The 23140-nt window shown below is 39.0% G+C and overlaps 2 protein-coding genes across 3 annotated transcripts in view; both read left to right on the top strand.

Annotated features, from left to right (window-relative positions):
- The first annotated feature begins 313 nt into the window (after window positions 1–313).
- Window positions 314–10496, top strand: LOC117995180 (transcription regulator protein BACH2-like). Its single transcript, XM_034983183.2, has 6 exons — window positions 314–448; window positions 1033–1169; window positions 5231–5404; window positions 5968–6228; window positions 6380–6548; window positions 6862–10496. The coding sequence occupies exons 1-6, from the start codon at window positions 391–393 to the stop codon at window positions 6900–6902; spliced, it is 840 nt and encodes a 279-aa protein (XP_034839074.1). The 5' UTR covers window positions 314–390; the 3' UTR covers window positions 6903–10496.
- A 796-nt stretch (window positions 10497–11292) lies between these two features.
- The window catches only part of LOC117994947 (serine-rich adhesin for platelets), a 30368-nt gene continuing 18520 nt past the window's right edge, over window positions 11293–23140 (top strand). For both annotated transcript variants that reach the window (XM_069508470.1, XM_069508469.1), the window contains exons 1-5: window positions 11293–11749; window positions 21061–21158; window positions 21878–22045; window positions 22222–22335; window positions 22770–22923. In XM_069508470.1, coding sequence (XP_069364571.1) covers window positions 11575–11749; window positions 21061–21158; window positions 21878–22045; window positions 22222–22335; window positions 22770–22923 — 709 coding nt within the window. In that variant the 5' untranslated portion in view covers window positions 11293–11574. The remainder of the gene's footprint in view (window positions 11750–21060; window positions 21159–21877; window positions 22046–22221; window positions 22336–22769; window positions 22924–23140) is intronic.

The raw sequence follows: 23140 nt of genomic DNA, 5'->3' as shown, positions 1-23140 counted from the left end.
ATTTTGGTACAGAGAAGGACATAGGCTACTTTTTATCCCGGAAAATCAAAGAGCTCTCACGGGATTTTCAAAACCTAAATCCATGCAGACGAAATCACGGGCATCATCTAATTGTTCAATAATTATTCTGAAATGACGATGATTACGATGTGCGTTTACCTTTACTTTTCACTTCTTCATTTTTCATTGTAGCAACACAAACAAAATCACGATTTGACAAATATTTGACAATCACAATAATTGTACTTTATACTCTATGCAATAATTTTATTTTGCTCTTATTTTGAGATTTTGACATTGACAGATTGACATAACCTATCGTCCGAGAAGTTTGGCCAGTGCAAGTTTTAATAAATAAAAGTGTTTTAAATCGGTTGAGAATCATGAAGAATGGATGATTTCGTGAAGAACGTCCCTTCTTACCAATTGGACCAGGAAATATTGGACGGTAGGTGTTTTAAATGTAGTTTTGGGAATGAAATTCGAGACACCCTAGTTCTCAGAATCAACAGGTATGACGCAAAAATACTTGTTAAGTTTTTGATTTTACTTTGTGTTTGTTTGTGTTCTTGTTCCCTGGTGAATATTACTTGGACGGTATGTTATGGAGTATTAAATTACTTACTTGCATTGTTTCGTAATGTGTATGTTGCGAAACAAGTGCCCTATTTCGACTATCTATGTTATTTATTTATGTAAGTAGTTGATATTATACCAACTTCCAATTTATAATTTTAAATCAGTAGCAGAGTACATAATTTTAAAGTTTTTCTATTATTATTAATTCTTCTATTATTAATAATTTCTGTCATTAATTATCCATACTGATATTATAAATGCGAAAGTGTGTCTGTCTGTCTGTCTTTCTGTCTAATTGCCTTTCCCGGCCCATCCATTCAACTGATTCCGACGAAATTTGATACATTAATAGCTTGGATCCCGGGGAAAGACATAGGCTACTTTTTGTCCCGGAAAATCAAGGTACTCAAGGTGCTCAAGTCCGACTCGTACTTGACCGTTTGTTTATTTCAGCGCGCGGCATAGGCATGACAGTTGAGGAGGTAGCAGGGCTATCGACATGCAAATACACGCAACGAGTTCACGAACTGAATCTTGGTGAAGATGACCTCTCCTTCTTGAAGATGCTGCGGAGACGGATTAAGAATAGAGTGAGTATTCATATGACAGTTTAGGAGGTACAGTATGCAGCAGTAAGTAATGTACATCGACCTTTAGAATGACATTTCGGCTTTGTAGAGTATAGTCTCTGTCACTCATACCTATATGATGTTTTGTCGGTCTCAACGACAGAGACAACGCTCTACGAAATCTATAGTGCTATCTCTTCCTAAAGGTCGATGTAATATTTCCTGCCGGGTACTAGACGTACGTTTTGTGTTTCGGCCACTTCGAATCGTATTTTTACGAAAACGAATACGAATTAGTGCACAAACACCCTCATAGGGTCACTTCGATGTCTATCAATCACAGTTTTTGGATTTTTTGGATCTTTACTTGTGCTATAAGACAGACAGACAGACATACCACATTCGTACGCGTGGATTTAGGTTTATTAAAATAGTGGGAATCTTTGATTTTCCGGGATAAAAAGTAACCTGTGTCACTCTCCAGGTCTTAAACTATACCCATGCAAAAAATCACGTTGTTCTGTTGCGACGCGATTGAAGGACAAACCAACTAACAAACACACTTTCACATTTATAAGGGTACTGATAGACTAAACAGCTTTCGCTGATGCCGATTCAGGATCAAACCGAGAGTGGCTTCACTCTAGTTCACTCTGGTTATACGGTGCGGGCGAGCGCGGGGGACTTGCGGGTGTTGCGGGGCGTCCTCCCGCCTCATACCCCAATCTCGATATAATATCGCGGATATTTATAAAGTGTTATATATAATGTAACATATTAGATATAGTGATATCTAGGTTCCAAAACAAAGTACTCAGGAATATTGTAAATGCACCCTGGTACATCAGAAATGATGATATTCATAGGGACCTTCAAATTGAATACGTCCATAAAGTTATCACCAAATCTGCCAAAGCCCACGACTATAGGCTTCACCACCACGTTAACGTTGAAGCAATCCAGCTGCTTGACGTAACGGAGACAGTGAGAAGACTAAAAAGGACCAAACCTTTTGAGTTAGTGTATAGTGATTAGTGATAGTGTACATAGTGTAAGTGCTGAAAGAACATGTGAACAAAGTGTCATATCTCAAATCAAGAAAGACTAAGATGCGTCAGTGGACAATTTCTTAGTATATAAGATAATTTATAAGTTTAGGTTAAAATAAAATTACTTATTGGTCATACATTAGGCTAGATCGTAATATAATTGAGTAGCTTATTGGCACTCAACAATAAGGAAAAAAAAAAAAAAAAAAGATATAGTGATATCTAACATGCTATATCGCGGCTATAGCTAACATGTTCTCACGGATACTGCATCGTCACTCGCCACACAGTAACATGAGACGAGAATGTAATGTAATACAAGAGGCCAATACACATAACATTGCGGATTTCTCAGACTCTCAGTTATCTGGCTGTATTGTATAGTTTGTTTGATGTTACACCCAAGTTTACAGAATCTATTAAAAGTAGGCTCATGAAAAAAACAGGTCAAGTGCGAGTCGCACTTGCACTCGAATGGTTCCATATCTTGGTACTGATTCTGAGCACAACTAAATTTTAAAGCATTCACATTCTCTTACTAATGTTATGTGAAAAGGACAGACATAGTTTGTCAATTTTCTTCTTTTCTTGTCTATGGCTCTTTGTACTGCGGTTTTGTGGTCCGCAATAATTCCGCCAATGTCAATTCAGTGGAGAAAACATCGTTGTAATTTGGTTCTTGAATTTTAAGTTTAATTTAGAGCCGTCAAACCTCGTGACTTTAGCTGCCAGTCGCGAGCAATTCGTTTGTAGCGTGCACTAACATTTAGTCTTTAAATGTAAAATTCATGTTCCGTCCTTTTTTAGCAATATTAAAAAGAAAAGGACGCAGATACTCTAAATTTAGTTAAGTGAAAAACAACAGAATCAGCGCCATTGTAGAACAAATTTAATAACACTTTTTAATTTTTTAATTTCATGGCGGCAAAGGTATTTGTTGTTATAGCGGCAATAGAAGTACACATTCTGTGAAAGTTTCAACTCTTTACCTATTACGGTTCACGAGATACCACCCGCTGACAGACAGACGGATGGACAGTGGAGGCTTAGTAAAAGGGTCCCGTTGGCAACTGTTGGGTACAGTACGACAAAAGTCATAAGGTCAAAATGGTTTATCCAACTAATCCATACTAATACTTCTACGGCTGCCTCTCTGCTAGCTTTTCACGGCCCAACAGTTCAACCGTTTTGTATGAAATTTGGTACAGAGTTAGCTTACATCACGGGGAAGGACATAGACATACTTCTTATCCCGTAAAATTAAAGAGTTCCCACGGGATTTTTAAAGAACCTAAATCCATGCGGGCCGAAGTCGCGGGCATCAGCTAGTAGATAATAAATTACACTTTTTGATGGTCGGTTGTTGCATTTGTCAGGTGAAGATATAGTGGTGATAATTTTTACGCGAACTTAAAACTAAAGCTACGAAACAGAAACGTCATTCAAACCCGGTAGCTAATCTCTATGGCTAGGCTACTGTCGCTATGTACAGGCTATCATATATCGTGGTCAACCACATGCGATAATAACATGAATATCTGTTCTATCTTAGTTGTACTTATTCATCATCCTTTACATCCTCTCCCAATGCCAATAATATTTTTTTTTAAACATAATAATAGGTATTTTACCCTTTTCTGAATAGTGTCTTAATTTGATCCTAAAGTGATAAAAAAAATCTATAGCTCGCCAACGGCACGGTTATATTTTTTATCATCGTAAAACAAAAAAAAAGTAGCTAACATCTAAATATGCATGCAATCATACACTCCCATTTACACACACACACACATGCACACACGCTCACACATACTCATAAGCACACACTCACACACGCATACACACACACATACAATCATACACACACTGTTGTAATTTTATTTTATTATTGTATATACCTACATTTATTCTAACTCTATTCTGTTAAAATAGTTTAATTATAATTTTAAGTAATCTCTTTTGGCCTTCTGTTATACCTAGATTTAAATTTAAATAATAATTATGTATTTACGCTGTTGATTACTTTCAAATAAACAAAATAAAAATAAAAAATAAAAATATCACACTTGTACGGTAATAGGCTACTTTACAGTTTTGATAGCGATGTAATAAAAGTCACTACATGAGCTGTGATAGCCTGGTGGTTAGGACGTCCGCCTTCTAATCGGAGGTGGGGTTCGATCGAGTTTTAAGTAATTAAATGTCACTTGCTTTAACGATGAAGGAAAACGTGAGGAAACCTGCGCGCCTGAGAGTTCTCCATAATGTTCTCAAAGGTGTGTGAAGTCTACCAATTCGCATATGGCCAGCCTGGTAGACTATGGCCAAAAACATTCTCACTCTGAGAGGAGACCTGTGCTCTGTAGTGAGCCGGCGATGGGTTGATCATGATCATAGAGCAGAAACAAAGAGGAGTTGGCCTAAGCAACTGTGCACTGTGATTTTCAACTAGGTCCTGACGTCATCACTGTGGGCGGGGCCTTAGTTAGTATGCTGTCTGCGTTCGTCAGGTTCACATATATTGAGACTCGTATTATCGGTGTGTTTTCGCGTTTTTAAGAACAAAAGGATGAAGTGTTGTGTTTTATCGTGTCAAAGTTATTCAGACAGACGTTCTGATGCTATGAATGGTATCACATTTCATTTGTAAGTAATTTTATACGTAATTATTAAAATAGTTCTAGATTATTGACATCTAGTGTGAGATAGCTGAACTATGTAGTGACATCAATATATCGATGTTAGGTCGCTAAGCGAGTAGTATTGCTACTAACCCGCAGATGGAAAATTGAGAAGTGGGCGGCGTTTCACAACCCCTCACCCCGCAAAATGTCACTCGATATTTCATAGGGAAATCTTAATACAACATCTCCTCTTTGTTTCTGCTCTATGATCATGATGATAGTTAGAGACATGGAGAATAACAGCCTATTTATCCCGGGAAGATTTTTTTTCAGAGTTCACATTTAGTGAAGAATTTGACGCGGATAGAGTAATACCTACGTAATGAAATCAGTTAATGTTTGTTTCCAGCTAGCATCACAGAACAGTCGTCGTCGAAGCGTGGAACACTTGCGTCAGCTGGCGCGCGAGTTGCGTGCAGTGCGCGCGTGTCGTGCCGACGCGCTGAGCGAGCGCCGCTCCTTGGTCCACACCAGGACACAGCTACGGAATAGCTTCGCTACTCTGCGGAGCCATGTTACAAAGGTAAAGGAGAACAGGCTCACTTGGTCATGTGAATCGAAAAGTATACCTACGATGGTCTTACAGGCCTCATAGGCCACATATACAGGCCGGCATGTCGTGACAGTTGTTGCATTTGAATGAGGTCACATTACCGCACTTGTGCTATAGTAAAATATTACCGCACTTATGCTACAATAACATATTAGCGCACTTGAGCTATAGCAACATATTACCGCACTTGTGCTATAATAACATATTACCGCACGGTGTATGAAGGTAATACTTTTATCCAACATTTTAGAGAAATGTACATGTGGAACCGTAATAGTTTAGTGGTTAAGACCTCTGCCTCCTATTTGAAAGGTTGGGGGTTCACCAATAGTCACATATCTTTAAAACTTTTCGGACTCATTTGCATGCCTCAGAGTTCTCCATATTGTTCTCAAAGGTGTGTGAAGTCTGCCAATTCGCACTTGGCCAGCGTGGTGGGCTATGGCCAAACAACTTCTTTTCATACTGGGAGCAGGCCCGCGCTCTGCAATGAGCCGCCGTTGATGATGATGATGTGAAAATTTGTTTTTCAGGTTCTCCAAGAGCGCTCAGACCCTACAACGGTACCGGACATCGAACCAGACAGACTACACGAATCTCACAACCACAACCAAAACCATAATCAAAACCACATCAAAACCGCCCCACCCAAATCACCGATAGACAGAGAGATAGATAGAAACATATTCAACAGCCAAATAGATAAGAAAATATTTGATAGTCAAATAGATAAGAATGTGTTTGAATGCCGGATAGAGAAGTTGGTCCAACAGAGTGTTAACCATATGTTTAAGGTAAGTAAGTAAAATAAAATACTGCTACTGTAAAGCTATTTAAAGCCTATAGCTCTGGTATTAAAATTTGAACATCAATTTTAATTATCAACTTTACGCACTAGTGTAATAAATAACTGGTATTTATAAATAATTCTCTTATGTATTCCAGGAGAAGGAGAAGCGTATCTGCGCTAAGACTGTATTTATCGACAAAGTGGGGGATGCCAAAATACAGGAGGACCCCGACGGAGTGTTGAACCTGTGCGTCAAAGAGAGGAGGGCACATGGCAGGAAACAGTTGGCGCCCAGGCGGATCGCTTACTATGACGATAGCAATGGTACGTATAAATAATGGTTCGATTAACTGACTGACTGATCTATCAACGAACAGCTCTAACTGGACGGATCGGGCTGAGGCATGCACACTATTATGACGAAGACATCCGCTAAGAAAGGATTCTTGAAAATACAAATTTATATGCGCACGCTATCCCGCGCTAACCCGGTGCAGGATAGCGTGGGTGAAATGCGGGTGTGCGGGGCGTCCCCCCGCCTCATACCCCGCCATTTCGACCTGTCGCGTACTATACGTCGTCGGTCCTGGTCGCTCTGGTTCTCTTTCTTTTTGTATATTACTTATATTTATTACAGATTGCGTCCTCGACCTTAAAATTAAAAAGGAGGGGCAGTGACACCGGTGGAAAAGACAGACAAACAAAATATTCACTGTTTTGATAGCCATTACGTTATACATACGTAAAGACCAAAAAAGATTTATATGTACATAAAGTTAATAAAGAATCTCTCGCACAGGTAAAACGAATTTATGAAAATTAATTGAAAATGAAAATTAATTTATTTGAAAATGAATTTATTTATCTCACGTAGAACAGCTTGTGCAACTTATGATATGTCATGACTGTACCATCACCGGTTCGGAAAGCAGATTCTACTGCGAAAAAGAATTAAAACATTTTACAATACATATGCTCATAAAGTGGCTCTTCACCGATATTAAAACTATAAAGTCTTCTTACCACCCTTGGGCAATAAAAATATTACCGCACGGTTAATTAGTTGTACATGATGTATATTTATGAAAATTGGTATTTGTATATTTGGGCAAAAATTAAGAAGTACTTGTTTCACCCCATATACATAAATACCCGATTTTCAAAATATTAGAAATCTAGTATTCAGTTAGTATTTCAGTTTATTACATTCATTAGAATCCTGTTAACTTATAGAAGTTTTTTTTATCTACGCGAGATATTTATACTATTACCAGATGATATTCAAAGTATTTAAAAAAAAAATGAACTATGTATATTTAAGAAAAACATGATATAAACAATTTACATTATGTCTACACCTACATTTTAAAAAACAACAGAAAAATATATATTTAAAGCGACGACTTTTCGATCGCCTAATAAACTTCGACGAATTAGATGTTTTGACAGTTTTTGTATAAGAATTCAGTCAAAATGTTAAATTTATTTATATTGTATACCTGCGTCACTGACCTCTACTGTACAAGTACACTGGGTCCGCGATTGCCGATCTATATTTGAAGCAACTTGATTTTCGCCATTTCGGCGCTGGCAGCGCAGTAAGTGTCATGTGAGCGTGGTCGGAACTAAATGTTAGTGATGTGAGACATCTGTCAACATGAAGACCATTTGACACAAAGAGTCAATTCTAATTCCCGGTATAGTTCGTACAAAAAGAGTTCTCACGCGCAAATTTAACTTTTTGTCAATTGCCATGTCAAAAAAACGGATCACCTTTAAAATCTATATATATAAAAGGAAAAGGTGACTGACTGACTGACTGACTGACTGACTGACTGACTGATCTATCAACGCACAGCTCAAATTACTGGACGGATCGGGCTGAAATTTGGCATGCAGATAGCTATTGTGACGTAGGCATCCGCTAAGAAAGGATTTTTGAAAATTCAACACGTAAGGGGGTAAAGTAGGGGTTTGAAATTTTTGTAGTCCGCGCGGACGAAGTCGCGAGCATAAGCTAGTCTAAATATATAAAAGGAAAAGCTGACTGACTGACTGACTGATCTATCAACGCACAGCTTAAACTACTGGACGGATCAAGCTGAAATTTGACATGCAGATAGCTATTATGACGTAGGCATCCGCTAAGAAAGGATTTTTGAAAATTCAACCCCTAAGGGGATGAAATAGGGGTTTGAAATGACATTTGTGTAGTTCACGCGAACGAAGTCGCGAGCATAAGCTAGTAAGGACTAAAATCGTACTTTTGACATGATAGTTGACACAAAGTTAAAATGCCGCGTGAGAACTTATTTTGTAGGCATTATACGCTTGTGAAGGCTTCGATTCGGCATAAAAAATATCTGTATTTTTTTATAGCACACCTCTTCCAGCGTACTTGTATACATCCATTTCAGTGACCTACTTACGCAACGAGAAGATGCCATTGTGCTTTTTTAAAGCTAAGTTTTTTTGTGTATATAAATGGTTAAAAATCATACTCCTTGATTTTAATTTAGGATTTATTATTAAACAATTTAACAAGAACTGTTAGGTTAGTTACAGTATTCAATACCCTACTTATTTTTATTATATTGTTAACATTTTTAAAAAACTTTTCAAAATAAGAGACCAATTTTTGTAAAACGCGTCCAAACTGAGAAAGGGAGATCGTGCTCGCCATATTGGGACGTCCTCTGTCCACGGAGAGAAGCCTCTGTTACGTACCTAATCCCATACAAAAGACAAAGACAAAAAGTCAGTGGGCGTTAACCATTTTGAGTGACCAACCAATCACAAACGAACCTATGTTTTCCGTGCTACTCTATTAAAGGACCTGTTTTAAAAAAAAACATTTGAAATTCAATTCGAAGTAGTTTCGTTTGTGATTGGTTGGTCACTCAAAATGGTTAACGCCCACTGAGATTTTTGTCTTTGTCATTTATGTGGGATTAAGTGACAAAGAGAGCCCTATACTAACTTCTCTCCCAGGATAGAAATGACTTACCCTTCTTAGTTTGGAGTCTTATATTGTTTAAGGGGAAAAAATACACTTTTCCAATATCGAATATATTATGTAACTTGTAATAACTAAGTACAGTTCTTGCAATTCACGAAGGCGAGTGGCTCGTGCTTGTGTTTAAGTCGTATCGGTATAAGTAAGGTACACTGAATGTGTGCGTTTGACAGCGCTTGCTCGCGACTGATTGGTCCGACATGCACGCACACTTACGCAATGCCCGTGTATCCGACGTAACCACAAGTAAAGTCCACTCGCCTTCGTGAATTGCAGGAACTGTAACGATAACAGAAAAGAAAATTTAAAAAGGGCACCAAAATAACTATAAGTCTAATTAATTGTGTATTTTGTTATGTCCATATTATGATTATTTAAGTACCTAGTTATTTGTTAACAATCAGATTTATAATGCGTAAATTTTGAGGAAGGACTCGCCATATTTGCTCTATGTGTCAACTGTCATGTCAAAAGTACGTACAGTGCGACAAGGCTGTCTTGACGTGTGGCGAAAATCGGAACTAACGTTGCCATCAAGTGTCCCCTTTGTTCTTGTTTGAATATTCTAAGCCTTTGTTCTCCAACAGCGCCCCCCTGTCAATGTCATTCAAGTGCCAAAAGACCCTTGTCGCACTGTATATGACAGTTGACACAAAACAAATATGGCGATTCCTTTCTAAAAATTTACGCACTATACACATGAATTATACAAAAAAAGATGGATTTTGAATTGTATTATTCAGTATTTTTATTAAATTGACGTAATTATGCTTAATTCTTGAAACAGTACGCGGCTTTAGGTTAAATTATCAGTTGATAAATAAATAAATAAATAAATAAAAATATTTTTTATTCGAATAAACTTTTACAAGTACTTTCGTATAGCCGGATGCATCTACTACTGGTTCGGAATGCCTTTCCTACCGAGAAGACCCAGCAAGAAACTCGGCGGTTGCTCTTTTCAAATATTTGATAAACGAGTACAGTACGCGGCCGAAAGTAACCTTTAGAAGGAGACAGCAGATTTATAGAGCACTCTCGGAAGACTCGGTCGTCATTATGTATGAGTGACAGAGACAACGCTCTACGAAGTCGAAATGTCATTCTAAAGGCCGATGTACATTACTTTCGGCCGCGTACTGTATAAGTACTGAATAATATAATTGATCATATAAATATTATAAGAGATAAACTTGTAAAACAATTTTATAATGTGATGTTGAGTTTAAATAAATAAATAACTTTAGTTACCTAAACTGAGTATTATTTCAATTTCTAGGGTGCCATAACCTCAAAAGGAAAAAGGAACCCTTTACCTTAATAGGATCATTTCCTTGTCTGTCTGTCTGTCTGTCTCTCTGTCGTGCTCATCAAGATTGACCTGCCCTGTCCTGTTGACCTAGAATCATAAAATTTGGCGGGTATAGGTAGGTCCACGAGTAAAGGAAAAATTCGGAAAATGATAATTAATATTATAATCAAGTGAGAACAAATTTCTTTTCTTTGTTAATTATTAAGCTAGAGATATTTTCTCTGTAATCTGAAAATGAAAATCTGTCCTCTTGGTAGAAATGGATTCTTGAATAAAAAAGAGCTTATTTTTTCTCCAAAAACCTTTAATACTTCCATGCTCGTGTTTGAATTCTGCTGATTCTAGCTAGCGACAGATCTGTGTAGCTTTTGAATTTTCATGTGTACCAACCTTAAGAAAAGTAAAAAATTTACCGCCATCTAGTTGTAACTTTTGATACTATTAATTTTAGCAATTTTAAAGCAAATAATAGAGAGCGCTGACATGCTTTAATACAGCGCCATCTATGATCGAGTAGCTTTACTAAAATAAAAGACATTGTAAATAATCATTTAATTTATTTTATTCTTCTAAAATGGATTAAATGAATTTAAAAAAGCTTGATTCATCCAACGTTTTCAAAGATTTCCAAAGTTATTTTAAATATTCAAATAAAATATTATTTATAGAATGGCAACACAGTCATTTTAAAAGCGCCCCCTAGCGTCGCAAAAAGAAAACTATCCTTTTGTCTTCTTCAATCCAATATGGCGGTAAACGGTGTATGGATAGGTGTATAATGTTTTGAATCGAAAACGAGAAATAAAAGCCTCAAAAAAATAGTTGAAACCCAATAGTTACATGCAATGGATGGTGTTACCGCGATTATCTCGCATTGAGGAGACTCACAAGTGTAGTGTCAACGCGAATTTATGTGAACTCCAATGTTATTCTTGTGAGAATTTTTCTTGTGTTATATTTTCGCTACCTAATGTGCTCAGCAGTGATATGTGGTGGCAGAACTGGTAGATATCGCGAGAGATATGTCTACCAATGATAAAGTTACATGTTCGGGCGTGAGTGAAAATACTGGAGTTTCAGAAGACAGTGTGGCTTGCAGTGATGTGAAGGAGAAAAAATGTAACAGAAAAGTCAGTTTTCCACTGGACGATGTGATAGTTACCCAGTATTTCGAGCCCTCAAACCCTTGGCAAGATGGTAGGTCCACACCTTTGGCAAGTACTCAAATAATTTCGAAACATTTCCCTTAGAGCATAGTTAAAGACAATGTGATCCAAACATACAACTATTTTAGTGGATAAACAATGGTAATGTATTTGGTTATAGTTTGTATGTTTGAACCAAAGCCAGAATTACAATTTTTTTTCGCGGTTTGTTATATTAGCTGTCAGAATATGGTGAATATTAAAGAACCTCCTTTTTTTGAAGTCGGTTAAAATTTAAAAAGAAATTATTTAATTTATAAGAAATTAAAAAAATTTAGTAAAAATTAGAATAGGCCAATATAACCAAAAAATAGAACAATAAAGTTTGGGTAGTTCAGTACATTCTTATAAGATGATACTTCTTGAAAAAAACCTTTTTAAGGTAAGGGTTCACATAGTTTTTTATTATTTATTTATTTTTATTTAAACATCAATAATATTGTTAACAAAATTACAAAAAGTAAAAATATAGCTGATACAATTAAAAAATACTTTTACTAATAATAATAATTAAACATAAATAAAAAGCTGTGATACCCAGTGGTTAGGATGTCCGCCTTCTAATCAGAGGTCGGGGGTTCGATCCCGGGCATGCACCTCTAACTTTTCGAAGCTATGTGCGTTTTAAGTAATTAAATGTCACTTGCTTTAACAGTGAAGAAAAACATCTTGAGGAAACCTGCATGCCTGAGAGTTCTCCATAAGGTTCTCAAAGGTGTGTGAAGTCTACCAATTCGCACATGGCCAGCATGGTAGACTATGGCCAAAACCCTCCTCACTCTGAGAGGAGACCCGCGCTCTGTAGTGAGCCGGTGATGGGTTGATCATGATCATCTATTAGATGTAAAATAAATAAATAATAATAACAATAATTATCACCTCACCTGTACGTAGGTGCAGACCATATCCCTTCTCATAATTGGCAGAGATTCAAAACTGTGATGATTATTTGAATTAGTATGTGAAATTAATTTTAACAAGCATTTAATTTATGTAACCTGAACATTTGCTGTAGCATGTATGTAATAATAATGTGGTAAATTAAAACTACCTGACTATTCATAAGCACTTTTAAAAAGTTTACATGAATAAAAAAAAAAAATTCTAATTTTCAAAAATCCTTTCTTAGCGGATGCCTACGCCATAATAGCTATCTGCATGCTTAATTTCAGCCCGATCCGTCCAGTCAGTAGAACACAGTTTGTTTGAACGCACGGGACGCGCGATCATTTTCGTCGGACGCACGCATCATCGCACGAGCGATGACAATAGGACGGCGCCTTAGGGTTCACGGTTTTCAGATGTTTACCCTTATGTCTGCTATAAGACCTACCTACCTGCCAAAAGTACCCTGTAGGTTTCTTGACAGACAGACAGACAGACAGTCAGACAACAAAGTGATCCTATAAGTAGCATATTATTTTCAAAACAAATATTTAAAGTATCTACTTCGACTATGATGTGTGTCGTCAGGCATAGATAATGAAGAGATAAATCGATATCTGGCTTTAATTTTAGATCTAGAACAATAATAATAGAATAATCAGCGTTAATACGTTTTGTATCTAGGAGAAGTACCTGAGGAGTACTTTAGGGCACTTTTCTATGTGGCCAAGTATGAGAGCGTTCTGAGACAGCAGAGTTCTGAGCAGACGCGTTTGCTTGTTATATGGCGTAGTACGACGCCCGACGCAACGCACCACGCGACGTGTGACGCGCCGCGTCTCCAGAAAATAGTCCTCGGGTTTGATTCCTGGCAGAAAAACAATTTAGAAATCAAACTATTACTTATTCTACTACTCCTAGCACAAGCTTGACGCTTAGTTGGAGAGGAAAGGGAATATTAGTCATTTAACATGGCTAATACTTATTCTTTTATAAAAAATAAAAAATAAAAATATATAAAAGGAAAATGTTGGATTGGGCTGAAATTTGGCATGCAGATCTATCAACGCACAGCTGAAACTATTGAATGGATCGGGCTGAAATTTGGCATGCAGATAGCTATTATGACGTAGGCATCCGCTAAGAAGAGATTTTTTAAAATTCGATCGATTCGATTTATTATTCGAAATAATATTTCGATTTATTTATTCGAAAATTCGATTTTAAGGGTGTAAAAGAGGGGGTGAAATTTATGTAGTCCACGCGGACGAAGACTAATTAAACTAGACTAAAGCAAATTTAGAAATTAAAAATTATCAAATTGTCTATAGTCCAGTCTGGTGGGAGGCTTCGGCCATGGCTAGTTACCACCCTACCGGCAAAGCCAAGCGAAGCTATTTAGCGTTCCGGTACGATTCTTTTAAATCCCCTGGGAGTCGTTTGATTTTCCGGGATAAAAAGTAGGCTATGCCACTCTCCAGGTCTGTATCAATACCCATGCAAACAATCACGTCAATCCGTTGCTGGGTTGCGACGTGATTGATGGACAAAACAACAAATCAATAAACCAACACACTTTGCATTTATACAAGTTAGCCCGCTTCCATCGTAGTCTGCATCATCACTTACCACCAGGTGAGATCGTAGTCAAGGGCTAACTTGTATCTGAATAAAATAAATATATATATAATATCCAAACGCTGTTCTAAAATTTCCCATTTCTCAAAATGTCATTCGATTTTGTATTCGGTTATTTCGGTTTCCCGAAGTGTCTAAAAGACAATCATCGGAAAATCCGTAAATATTTACTAGCCTGGCTAAGTCGAAAATCTAAATATATTTAATGAATGAATCGCTAATAGTGCCAGACGCTCGAACATCGAGGAAAGCGTGGCGTTACTCAAGTCAGAACATAACATCAAGATCATCATCGCCGGTGCACTACTGAGAACGTTGTCACACCTGGCTTTGACACATAAGCTAGTATTTATATAAATAAGGAAAAGCTGACTGACTGATCTATCAACGCACAGCTAAAATGGCATGCTGATAGCTATTATGACGTAAACATCCGATAAGAAAGGGTTTTTGAAAATTCAACCCCTAAGGGGGTAAAATAGGGGTCAAAATTGTGTAGTCCACGCGGACGAAGTCGCGAGCATAAGCTAGTCATAAATAATTCGTCTTTGCTGTCGCGCGAACTTTTTTTTTCTTTTTTTTTATTCATTATGGGCGAATGCTTGACCACAATCACACCTGATGGAAAGTGATGATGCGGCCTAAGATGGGACGCGTTTACCTAGAAGATGCCTATTCGCTCTTGTTTTAAAGATACCCGGGTTGTAATTGGTAGGAAACACATATCGTGGAAGAGTATTCCAAACCTTAGCCATACGTATGAGGAATAAAAAGTGTGCGAGTGAGTAAAAAGTACAACAAAATTAACACGAATCGTAAGCCAAAAAGTCGCGCTAGGCCTCTAAGAGATTTTCAGTGTTAGTCACCCGATGACACGGCGTTATGTCACACCTGGCTTTGACACATGACTTTGAGCTATGTTTATTTTCACGCTCGTTTCTAGGAAACAAGGTGCGAGCTAGTCATGTGTAATTTTGGACGCCGCCGGATAAAGGCGAACTTTGTAACTTTGAGGCGTTTACAATATATTTCCGGATGTAAAGATCTGATGAATAGCGACTGCTTTTTTGTTGTTTACGTCTCCATCGAAAGGCCGTATCGGCAGTTACAATTTCATTTTTTTTGTGTGATGTAACCACAAATACATGGTTTTCAGATTTTCCCCCGAATGTCTCCTATGAGACCTGCCTGCCAAATTTCATGATTCTAGGTCAACGGGAAGTACCCAGTAGGTTTCTTGACAGACCGACAGACAGAAAAGTGATCCTATAAGGGTTCCGTTTTTCCTATTGAAGTACGGAACCCTAAAAAGTAGGGATCTCAATTTTATTTATTTTTCTGCTATTGCATCATAGTATCGTATAGAGTGGTATGTCAAATAAAACGGGAAAATTGTATATTCAACTAGCTTCCCCGGCGAACTTCGTTCCGCCTAACAGTCGATTCAAATTTTTTAAATTTTTCTCTCCGTAAGAACCATCCTCGTACTTCAAGGAATATTATAAAAAAAGAATTAGCGAAATCGGTTCAGCTGTTCTCGAGATTTGCGATGGCCAACACATTTAGTGATTCATTTTTATATTATCTATCTATATATATATATATATATAAAAGGAAAAGGTGACTGACTAACTGACTGACTGACTGACTGACTGACTTCAACGCACAGCTCAAACTACTGGACGGATCGCGCTGAAATTCGGCATGCAGATAGCTATTATAACGTAGGCGTCCGCTAAGAAAGGATTTTTCAAAATTCAACCCCTAAAGGGGTAAAATAGGGGTTTGAAGTTTGTATGAAACTCTGTCAGTTTTGAAGTAAGAATTGCGAAATTTTGCAATTTACACTAATCTATATATATATAAAAGGAAAAGGTGACTGACTGACTGACTGAACTATCAACGCACAGCTCAAACTACTGGACTGGTGGTGGGTAACCCTAATGGTGTTAAATAGGGGTTTAAAATTTGTGTTGTCCACTCGGACGAAGTCGCGGGCATAAGCTAGTAGATTTTAAATGTACAAGTACTAAGATATGAAAAAATATGATGGTATAAGTCCTGAAACTACACAGAATGACACCGCAACATCAAACGATTACATCACCGTCCGCAGATGGCTTAATCACTCTATAATTAGTTCGAACTGGCGACCCGCCTTCTAGTTAAAACATTGATGATTTATGTACGATCATATAGTTATATACTTATATGACTAGCTGATGCCCACGACTTCGTCCGCGTGGATTTAGATTGTTGGAAATCACGTGGGAAGGGAACTCTTTAATTTTCCAGGATAAAAAGTAGGCTATGTCACTCTCCAGCTGCGCGATTGCGGGAGAATGACAGCTGCAATGTCACGATCGCAATCACCTCTGATTGGTTCACGATCGCTCACTATTGGCTACAATGCATTGTTGCAACAAGAATCGCACAAATTCAGCCAATCAGAACAATTGAGATTGTAATAATAATTGATGCAGGTTTTAGACAATCGCCCTACAGGTCCTTAACTATACCCATGCAAAATAAAAATCACGTCAATCCGTTGCAACGTGAGTGATTGAAGGACAAGCCAACAAACCAATAAACCAACAAAGTGTTGGATAGGTCTTTTAAAAATACTGTGGGCGTGGGAACATCATTTTTCGATTTCTAGATCCGTTTGTAAAATATGATGATTTAAAGTGCTTATTTATTAGAGTCAAGTGCCCCCCCCCCCCCCCCCCCTTTATATGACTAATCAAATCGACACAGCATCCCCGATTTCAGAATAACCATTGTATTCTGTGCAATAGAAGAAGAAAAACATACAAATGTTCGCCAAATTTCTGTCAGACCGCGCGTCTATGGCACAAAAATAGGTAGAGCACGTGGGTGACGAGTCACGTAGCTTTATATTTAGGGTCTTGGACTGTAGTGATAGAATGATGTGATATATGTGATAAATGATGTGATATATGTGATAAATGATGTATAGCGGCAGTTTACGGTATGGGCACATGGGGCTAGAATTCATTATTATTATTATTATTATAGAGAACTAGCTGTCCTGGCGAACTTCGTACCGCCTAACAGTCGATTCAAATTTTTTAAATTTTTCTCTCCGTAAAAACCATCCTCCTACTTCAAGGAATATTATAAAAAAAAGAATTAGCGAAATCGGTTCAGCTGTTCTCGAGATTTGCGATCAGCAACACATTCAGCGATTCATTTTTATATATAGAGACTAGCTGTCCCGGCGAACTTCGTACCACCTAACAGTCGATTCAAAATTTTTAAATTTTTCTCTATGTAAGAACCATCCTCGTACTTCAAGGAATACATATTATAAAAAATTAATTTAGCGAAATCGGTTCAGCTGTTCTTCAGATTTGCGATCAGCAACACATTTAGCGATTCATTTTTAGGGTTCCGTACCTCAAAAGGAGAAACGGAACTCTTATAGGATCACTTTGTTATCTGTCTGTCGGTCTGTCAAGAAACCTACAGGGTACTTCCCGTTGACCTAGAATCATGAAATTTGGCAGGTAGGTAGGTCCTGTAGCAGACATTAGGGGAAAAATCTGAAAACCGTGAATTTGTGGTTACATCACATAAAAAATTTAAATTGTGGTCATGAAATAAAAATTAGTATTTTCAATTTTCGAAGTAAGCTATAACTATATCAAGTGGGGTATCATATGAAAGGTCTTCACCTGTGCATTCTAAAACAGATTTTTATTTATTTTTATGCATCATAGCTTTTGAATTATCGTGCAAAATGTCGATATAACCTCATTCCACCTTCTTTTTTCTACAACCGCACCGCGCGCCACCGTAAGGAATTTCACCCTCACCATCTGGGTGTCTGGTGCACTTCGACCGTCCGCTGCGCCAGATCCTTCTTTCCACGCACGTGCAAACTGTGGAACCAACTCCCATCGGCGGTGTTCCCACTAGATTATAACATGGGGTTATTCAAGGGGCGGACCAACAAATTCCTAAAAGGCCGGCAACGCATCGGCGGCTCCTCTGGTGCTGCAAATGTTCATGGGCGGCGGTAATCACTTAACATCAGGTGACCCGCCTGCACGCTTGCTCGCTATATCTATAAAAAAATAAAAAAAAAAATATATATATATATATATATATATATAATACGATTGTAGTACGGAACCCTCAGTACGCGAGTCTGACTCGCACTTGGCCGGTTTTTGATTACCACAAATCCCATCCAATCCGGTATGACAAAAGCCGGCCGGTTGGCTCGGCGCCAACTCTGCTTATTGGATGGGGTCGGGTAAACTACGATGTTACCACGGACGTTGACACCTGTAGCGGAAAAACACTGGATTCGCCTTGAAATCACCATCATCATCAACCGATAGACGTCCACTGCTGGACATAGGTCTCTTGTAGGGACTTCCACACGCCACGGTCTTGCGCCGTCGCCATCCAGCGGCTCCCCTGCGACTCGTCTGATGTCGTCCGTCCACTAGTGGGCGGGGGGGGGGGGGGCGTATTTCGAAAAACCTGCGTCAATCATGATTACAGTCTTGTCGAAAATGTCGAAAAAATACGACTGTAGTATGGAACCCTCGGTGCGCGAGTCTGACTCGCACTTGGCCGGTTTGGCTTGGTCGGTTCAGTAGATTCGGAACAAATATACAGTGACAGATAGACAGACGTACCAGTCATCCTATGGCAGTGGTGCGACCGCCGACGATGAACGAGAAACGAGTAGACCTAGAAACTATAAACGAGTTGGCGATCAGCGGGAAGCGAGTGTGTAGTTTCGATAGTTTTGTCGCCGGGCTATAAGCGAGTGTGCAAGTGCGACGAGCGATTACTCGCGCCATTGCCCGCGGTCGCTTTAGTCCAGTCAATGCCGCACTGTAAAGAAATGATCAAGCGAGCGAGCATCGCTGAACGAATATCGCTGAGCGAGTTTATTCCTGAAAGTTCGTCGCTCAGCGACAAAACTAGCAAAGCGAGTCGTCGCCGGCAGTGTGAACAGTCAGAGAGGAGAACTTTTAATTTATGCATCTCTTTTGTTTACACGGAATGTACATTTATTGTGCGTTTCTTGAGAGAGAAAATCGCCGATAGTTAGTCGTTTACTCGCCGGCGGTCGGACCACTGCCTATAAGGGAACCCTGAAATACTAGACCCTTTGAAGTCTGAAGGCATGCTAGCAACAATCAGCTGAGCTAAGTCGTTCACTAGGTCACAGTGACATCATACTTTGCGTTTATATGGAAAAGGTCAGCTCATTCAAGCACTTGCGTGAATAATGCATGGAAGTATTGCAAATATTTCTAGTGATTTTTTTTTCTCTTTTGCGGTTTCTATGGCGGAAATGTGAAATAATTGGTAGTAGTTAAGTAAATTAACAATTATTATAGATTTATAGCAAGCCCCACATGGCCAGCGTGATGTGTTTGAAGCAAATTATAGATCACTTGCTTTAAGATAAGATAAATAATAGAGCCTCAATATCTCAGCGGGTAAAGGAGTGGAGTGAAAACCGAAAGGTCGACGGTTCAAACCCCGCCCGTTGCACTATTGTCGTACCTACTCCTACCACAAGCTTGACGCTTAGTTGGAGAGGAAAGGGGAATATTAGTCATTTAACATGGCTAATATTCGTTTTAAAAAAAATGGTAAAGAAAAAACATCGTGAAGAAACCTGCATGCCTGAGAGTTCTCCATAATGTTCTCAAAGGTGTATGAACTTGCACACTTTTTTAGCGTGGCAGACAATGGCCAAACCCCTTCTCACTCTGGGAGGAGACCCCGTACTCTGTAGTGAGCCGGCGATGGGTTGATCATGATGATGAATGATGATTATAGATTTATAGTGTATAGTAACAACTAACATGTACTTTATCTGAACATGTAAAAGGAAAACGTGACTGACTGATTTATCTATGCACAGCTCAAACTCATGAAAAGCATGCAGATAGCTATTATGACGTAGACATCCGCTAAGAAAGGATTTTTGAAAATCTAAAATTCAGGGGTAACATAGGGGTTTGAAATTAGTGTAGTCCACGCAGACTAAGTCGCGGGTATAAGCTAGTAATTAATAATACTAAAAATAGTTACCCCACATCGCGTCATCGTGTCGAATTTTTCTGACCTTTAGAAGGAGATAACGGATTTCTAAAGCATTGTCTCTGTCGTTGAGACCGACAAAACGTCATATATATAGGTATGATTGACAGAGACAACGCTCTACAAAGCCGAAATGTCATTCTATAGGCCGATGTACATTACTTTCTGCCGCGTACTGTAATACCTATTTTTCAAATAACACAACTTCGTATAAATTTAGATTTTTTAAAATCTGTGGGAAGTCTTTGATATCCCGGGATTAAAAGTAGCCTACGTCACTCTCCAGGTCTTTTAATATATATCCATGCAAAACATCACTTCGATCCTTTGCTCCGTTGCGGCATGATTGAAGGACAAACCAACAAACTTACAAACACACATTTTTGCATTTCTAATATGGGTATTGGGTAGTGATGCACTTCATCATCATCAACCCAACACCGGCCCACTACTGACCACAGGTATCCTCTCAGAGTGAGAAGCATCTAGGCCGTAGTCTGCCACGCTGACAATGTGTGGATTGGCTGACTTAACACACCTTTCAATTTCAATTTATTTAATTGTTAAAAAAATTACTTTTACAATTTTACCCTTTAAAAATAATTCACCGTCAAAAAGAGCCGATGAGATAAAGGCAGCAAACTTCAGGACAGCTAGTTTATTTTCTTTCTTTGATTGCAGTGCCCTCGACGACGCGTGCGCAGCTGGCGGCCGAGTACCTCGAGGCGTGCAGGTGTCACAACACACCGGCCATCGACTCAGTGCTGCAACAGATACGGGTAACCCATCTACATTCTATACTATAGTTTCCGGCGACAGATCGATCAGGGTATGAGACGGAGTTCGAGATCGCAATCAGGGTATGAGGCGGAGGAACTCCCTGCACACCCGCGCTATCTTGCACCGGGTTAGCGCTGGGCTAAGCGGGTGTGTGGGGCGTTCCCTCCCCGCTTGCCTTCTCAACCTATCGTGTACTATACATCATTAGGCGTCCACTGCTGGACATGGGTCTGTTGTAGGGACTTCCACACGCCACGGTCTTGCGCCGCCGCCATCCAGCATCTCCCACAGACTCGTTTAATGTCGTCTGTCTACCTAGTAGGGGGGTTTTCCAACGCTACGCAATCTCTATCGGAGAATCTTCCCATACTCTGCCCTGCCGTTACCCTTACCGCTCCCAGAGCTAGAAATAGCGGGGCCGCTGGGGACTAGAGGCCTTGGCCTTGTTTTGGTCATAAAGACCGCATTATGCAGGCGTGTTGGTCATGGCAGAGCTAAGGTAGCAGAGGCTAAGGGAACGCATATCCAGCGCTCCTATAGTCAACCTCACCTGCGTGCTGTACTACCGGACTACTAACGAGACTGGCGACCGACAAAGGGCAGTATAAGCATTCAAATTGTCTAGACTGGATAAATGGCACAGGCCGGTGTCGGGCGACATCTATACTACAGTTCTTCTTACCCTTTCTGGTCTTAAATGTACCCCGTCAAATTCCAGGAGTTACCAGAGAACACAATCGGCGGTAGCATGCGAGCGCCCCGGCTCGCTCTCTCAGACTGCTCGTTGCTTGGCACCGCGCCGGCGGACGCTCTCGAAGCTTTACTCCGGAAGGTGCAGTTCCGAAGACTGGAGTTGGACCATGCTGAGATTGATGATGAGGGAGCGGTGAGTATCGTTTTGTCACAAGGAAACTTAGCGCCATTATCAGAGACTAATATATTAGGTGATCCACTTCTTGCTATGTACCTACAGACGCTCTCGAAACTTTCCTCTCTTTCTCTTTGGTGAACAAATAAGGGCTACGTCTATAATGTTAATTAACACGAGTTTTCTTATTCCAGGAGGCGTTATTCGACATGGTGGAATACTATGAGAGTACGGCAGTGTTATGTTTGATTGGTCCTCGACAGTTTGGCATTAGAGGATGGCAGGCTGCTTCTAGAATGATCAAAAAGGTAAAAAAAACATATATTTATCGGTCCCATTCTTTTGATATTATAATATGTTGAGTAAAAAAAAAGTAAAAGTTGATTGATAGTTCAACTTCTATTTCATTATGTTTTTTTTTAAAAATTATTCTCATGGATATCAAGACACTGTGGCTAATTCCGTTGTACACAATCTCTAAACCAAACTAAAATGGCACGTCTAAATCTATTGCTATCCCTTTCATAATTTGGTTGCGGAAAAGGATAGCACTAGATTTAGACCTGTTAATTTAGTTTAGTTTAGAGATTGTGTACAAGAGAATCGGCCCCAAAGTCGCCTTCTTTCAGTTTGATATATTAAATTAATCTGTTTTGAACTAAATAGTCTAAAAATCAATATTTTATTTTCATTTCAAAAAATGTTGATGAGAAATTAAGTATGAAACTTATTTGTTTTCCAGAGTGCCGAGTTATCAGAAATAGAAATATCAGAGAGTCCTTTAGAAGCCAACCACGCACCAGTACTAGCAAGATCTTTACGTCCAGCTTCTTGCCGATTACGATCCGTATGCTTGCAGAGGGCAGCACTCGCGGGGGACCCTTTGCTATGTTTAGGTAAGTCTTCTAACCTCTAACCTTCGGCTAAACGGAGAAGATCCGCAAAAGTTTTACCTTATATTTTTCCACATTACAATCTAGATGGCGCTGTACGGAGTTGCATTGTGCTAAAAAGTTTTATCCATTCCTTTCTAAATAGATTTTAAATACCACATACCTTATGCTTGAAGAAGGTAGCACTCGTGGGAGACCTTTTGCTTTGTACAGGCTAGTT

This window comes from Maniola hyperantus, chromosome 28 (genome assembly GCF_902806685.2).
Source record: "Maniola hyperantus chromosome 28, iAphHyp1.2, whole genome shotgun sequence".
Taxonomy (NCBI): domain Eukaryota; kingdom Metazoa; phylum Arthropoda; class Insecta; order Lepidoptera; family Nymphalidae; genus Maniola; species Maniola hyperantus.
Note: the sequence above shows the minus strand (reverse complement) of the source record. Positions and strands in the feature narration are given on the sequence as shown.

Excerpts from the sequence above, each read along its gene's own strand:
- LOC117995180 (XM_034983183.2), top strand. The coding sequence starts at position 391 with ATGGATGATTTCGTGAAGAACGTCCCTTCTTACCAATTGGACCAGGAA. Across the intron at positions 6,229-6,379 it reads GTGTTAACCATATGTTTAAG|GAGAAGGAGAAGCGTATCTG; the intron begins GTAAGTAAGTAA and ends TATGTATTCCAG. Across the intron at positions 6,549-6,861 it reads TTACTATGACGATAGCAATG|ATTGCGTCCTCGACCTTAAA; the intron begins GTACGTATAAAT and ends TATTTATTACAG.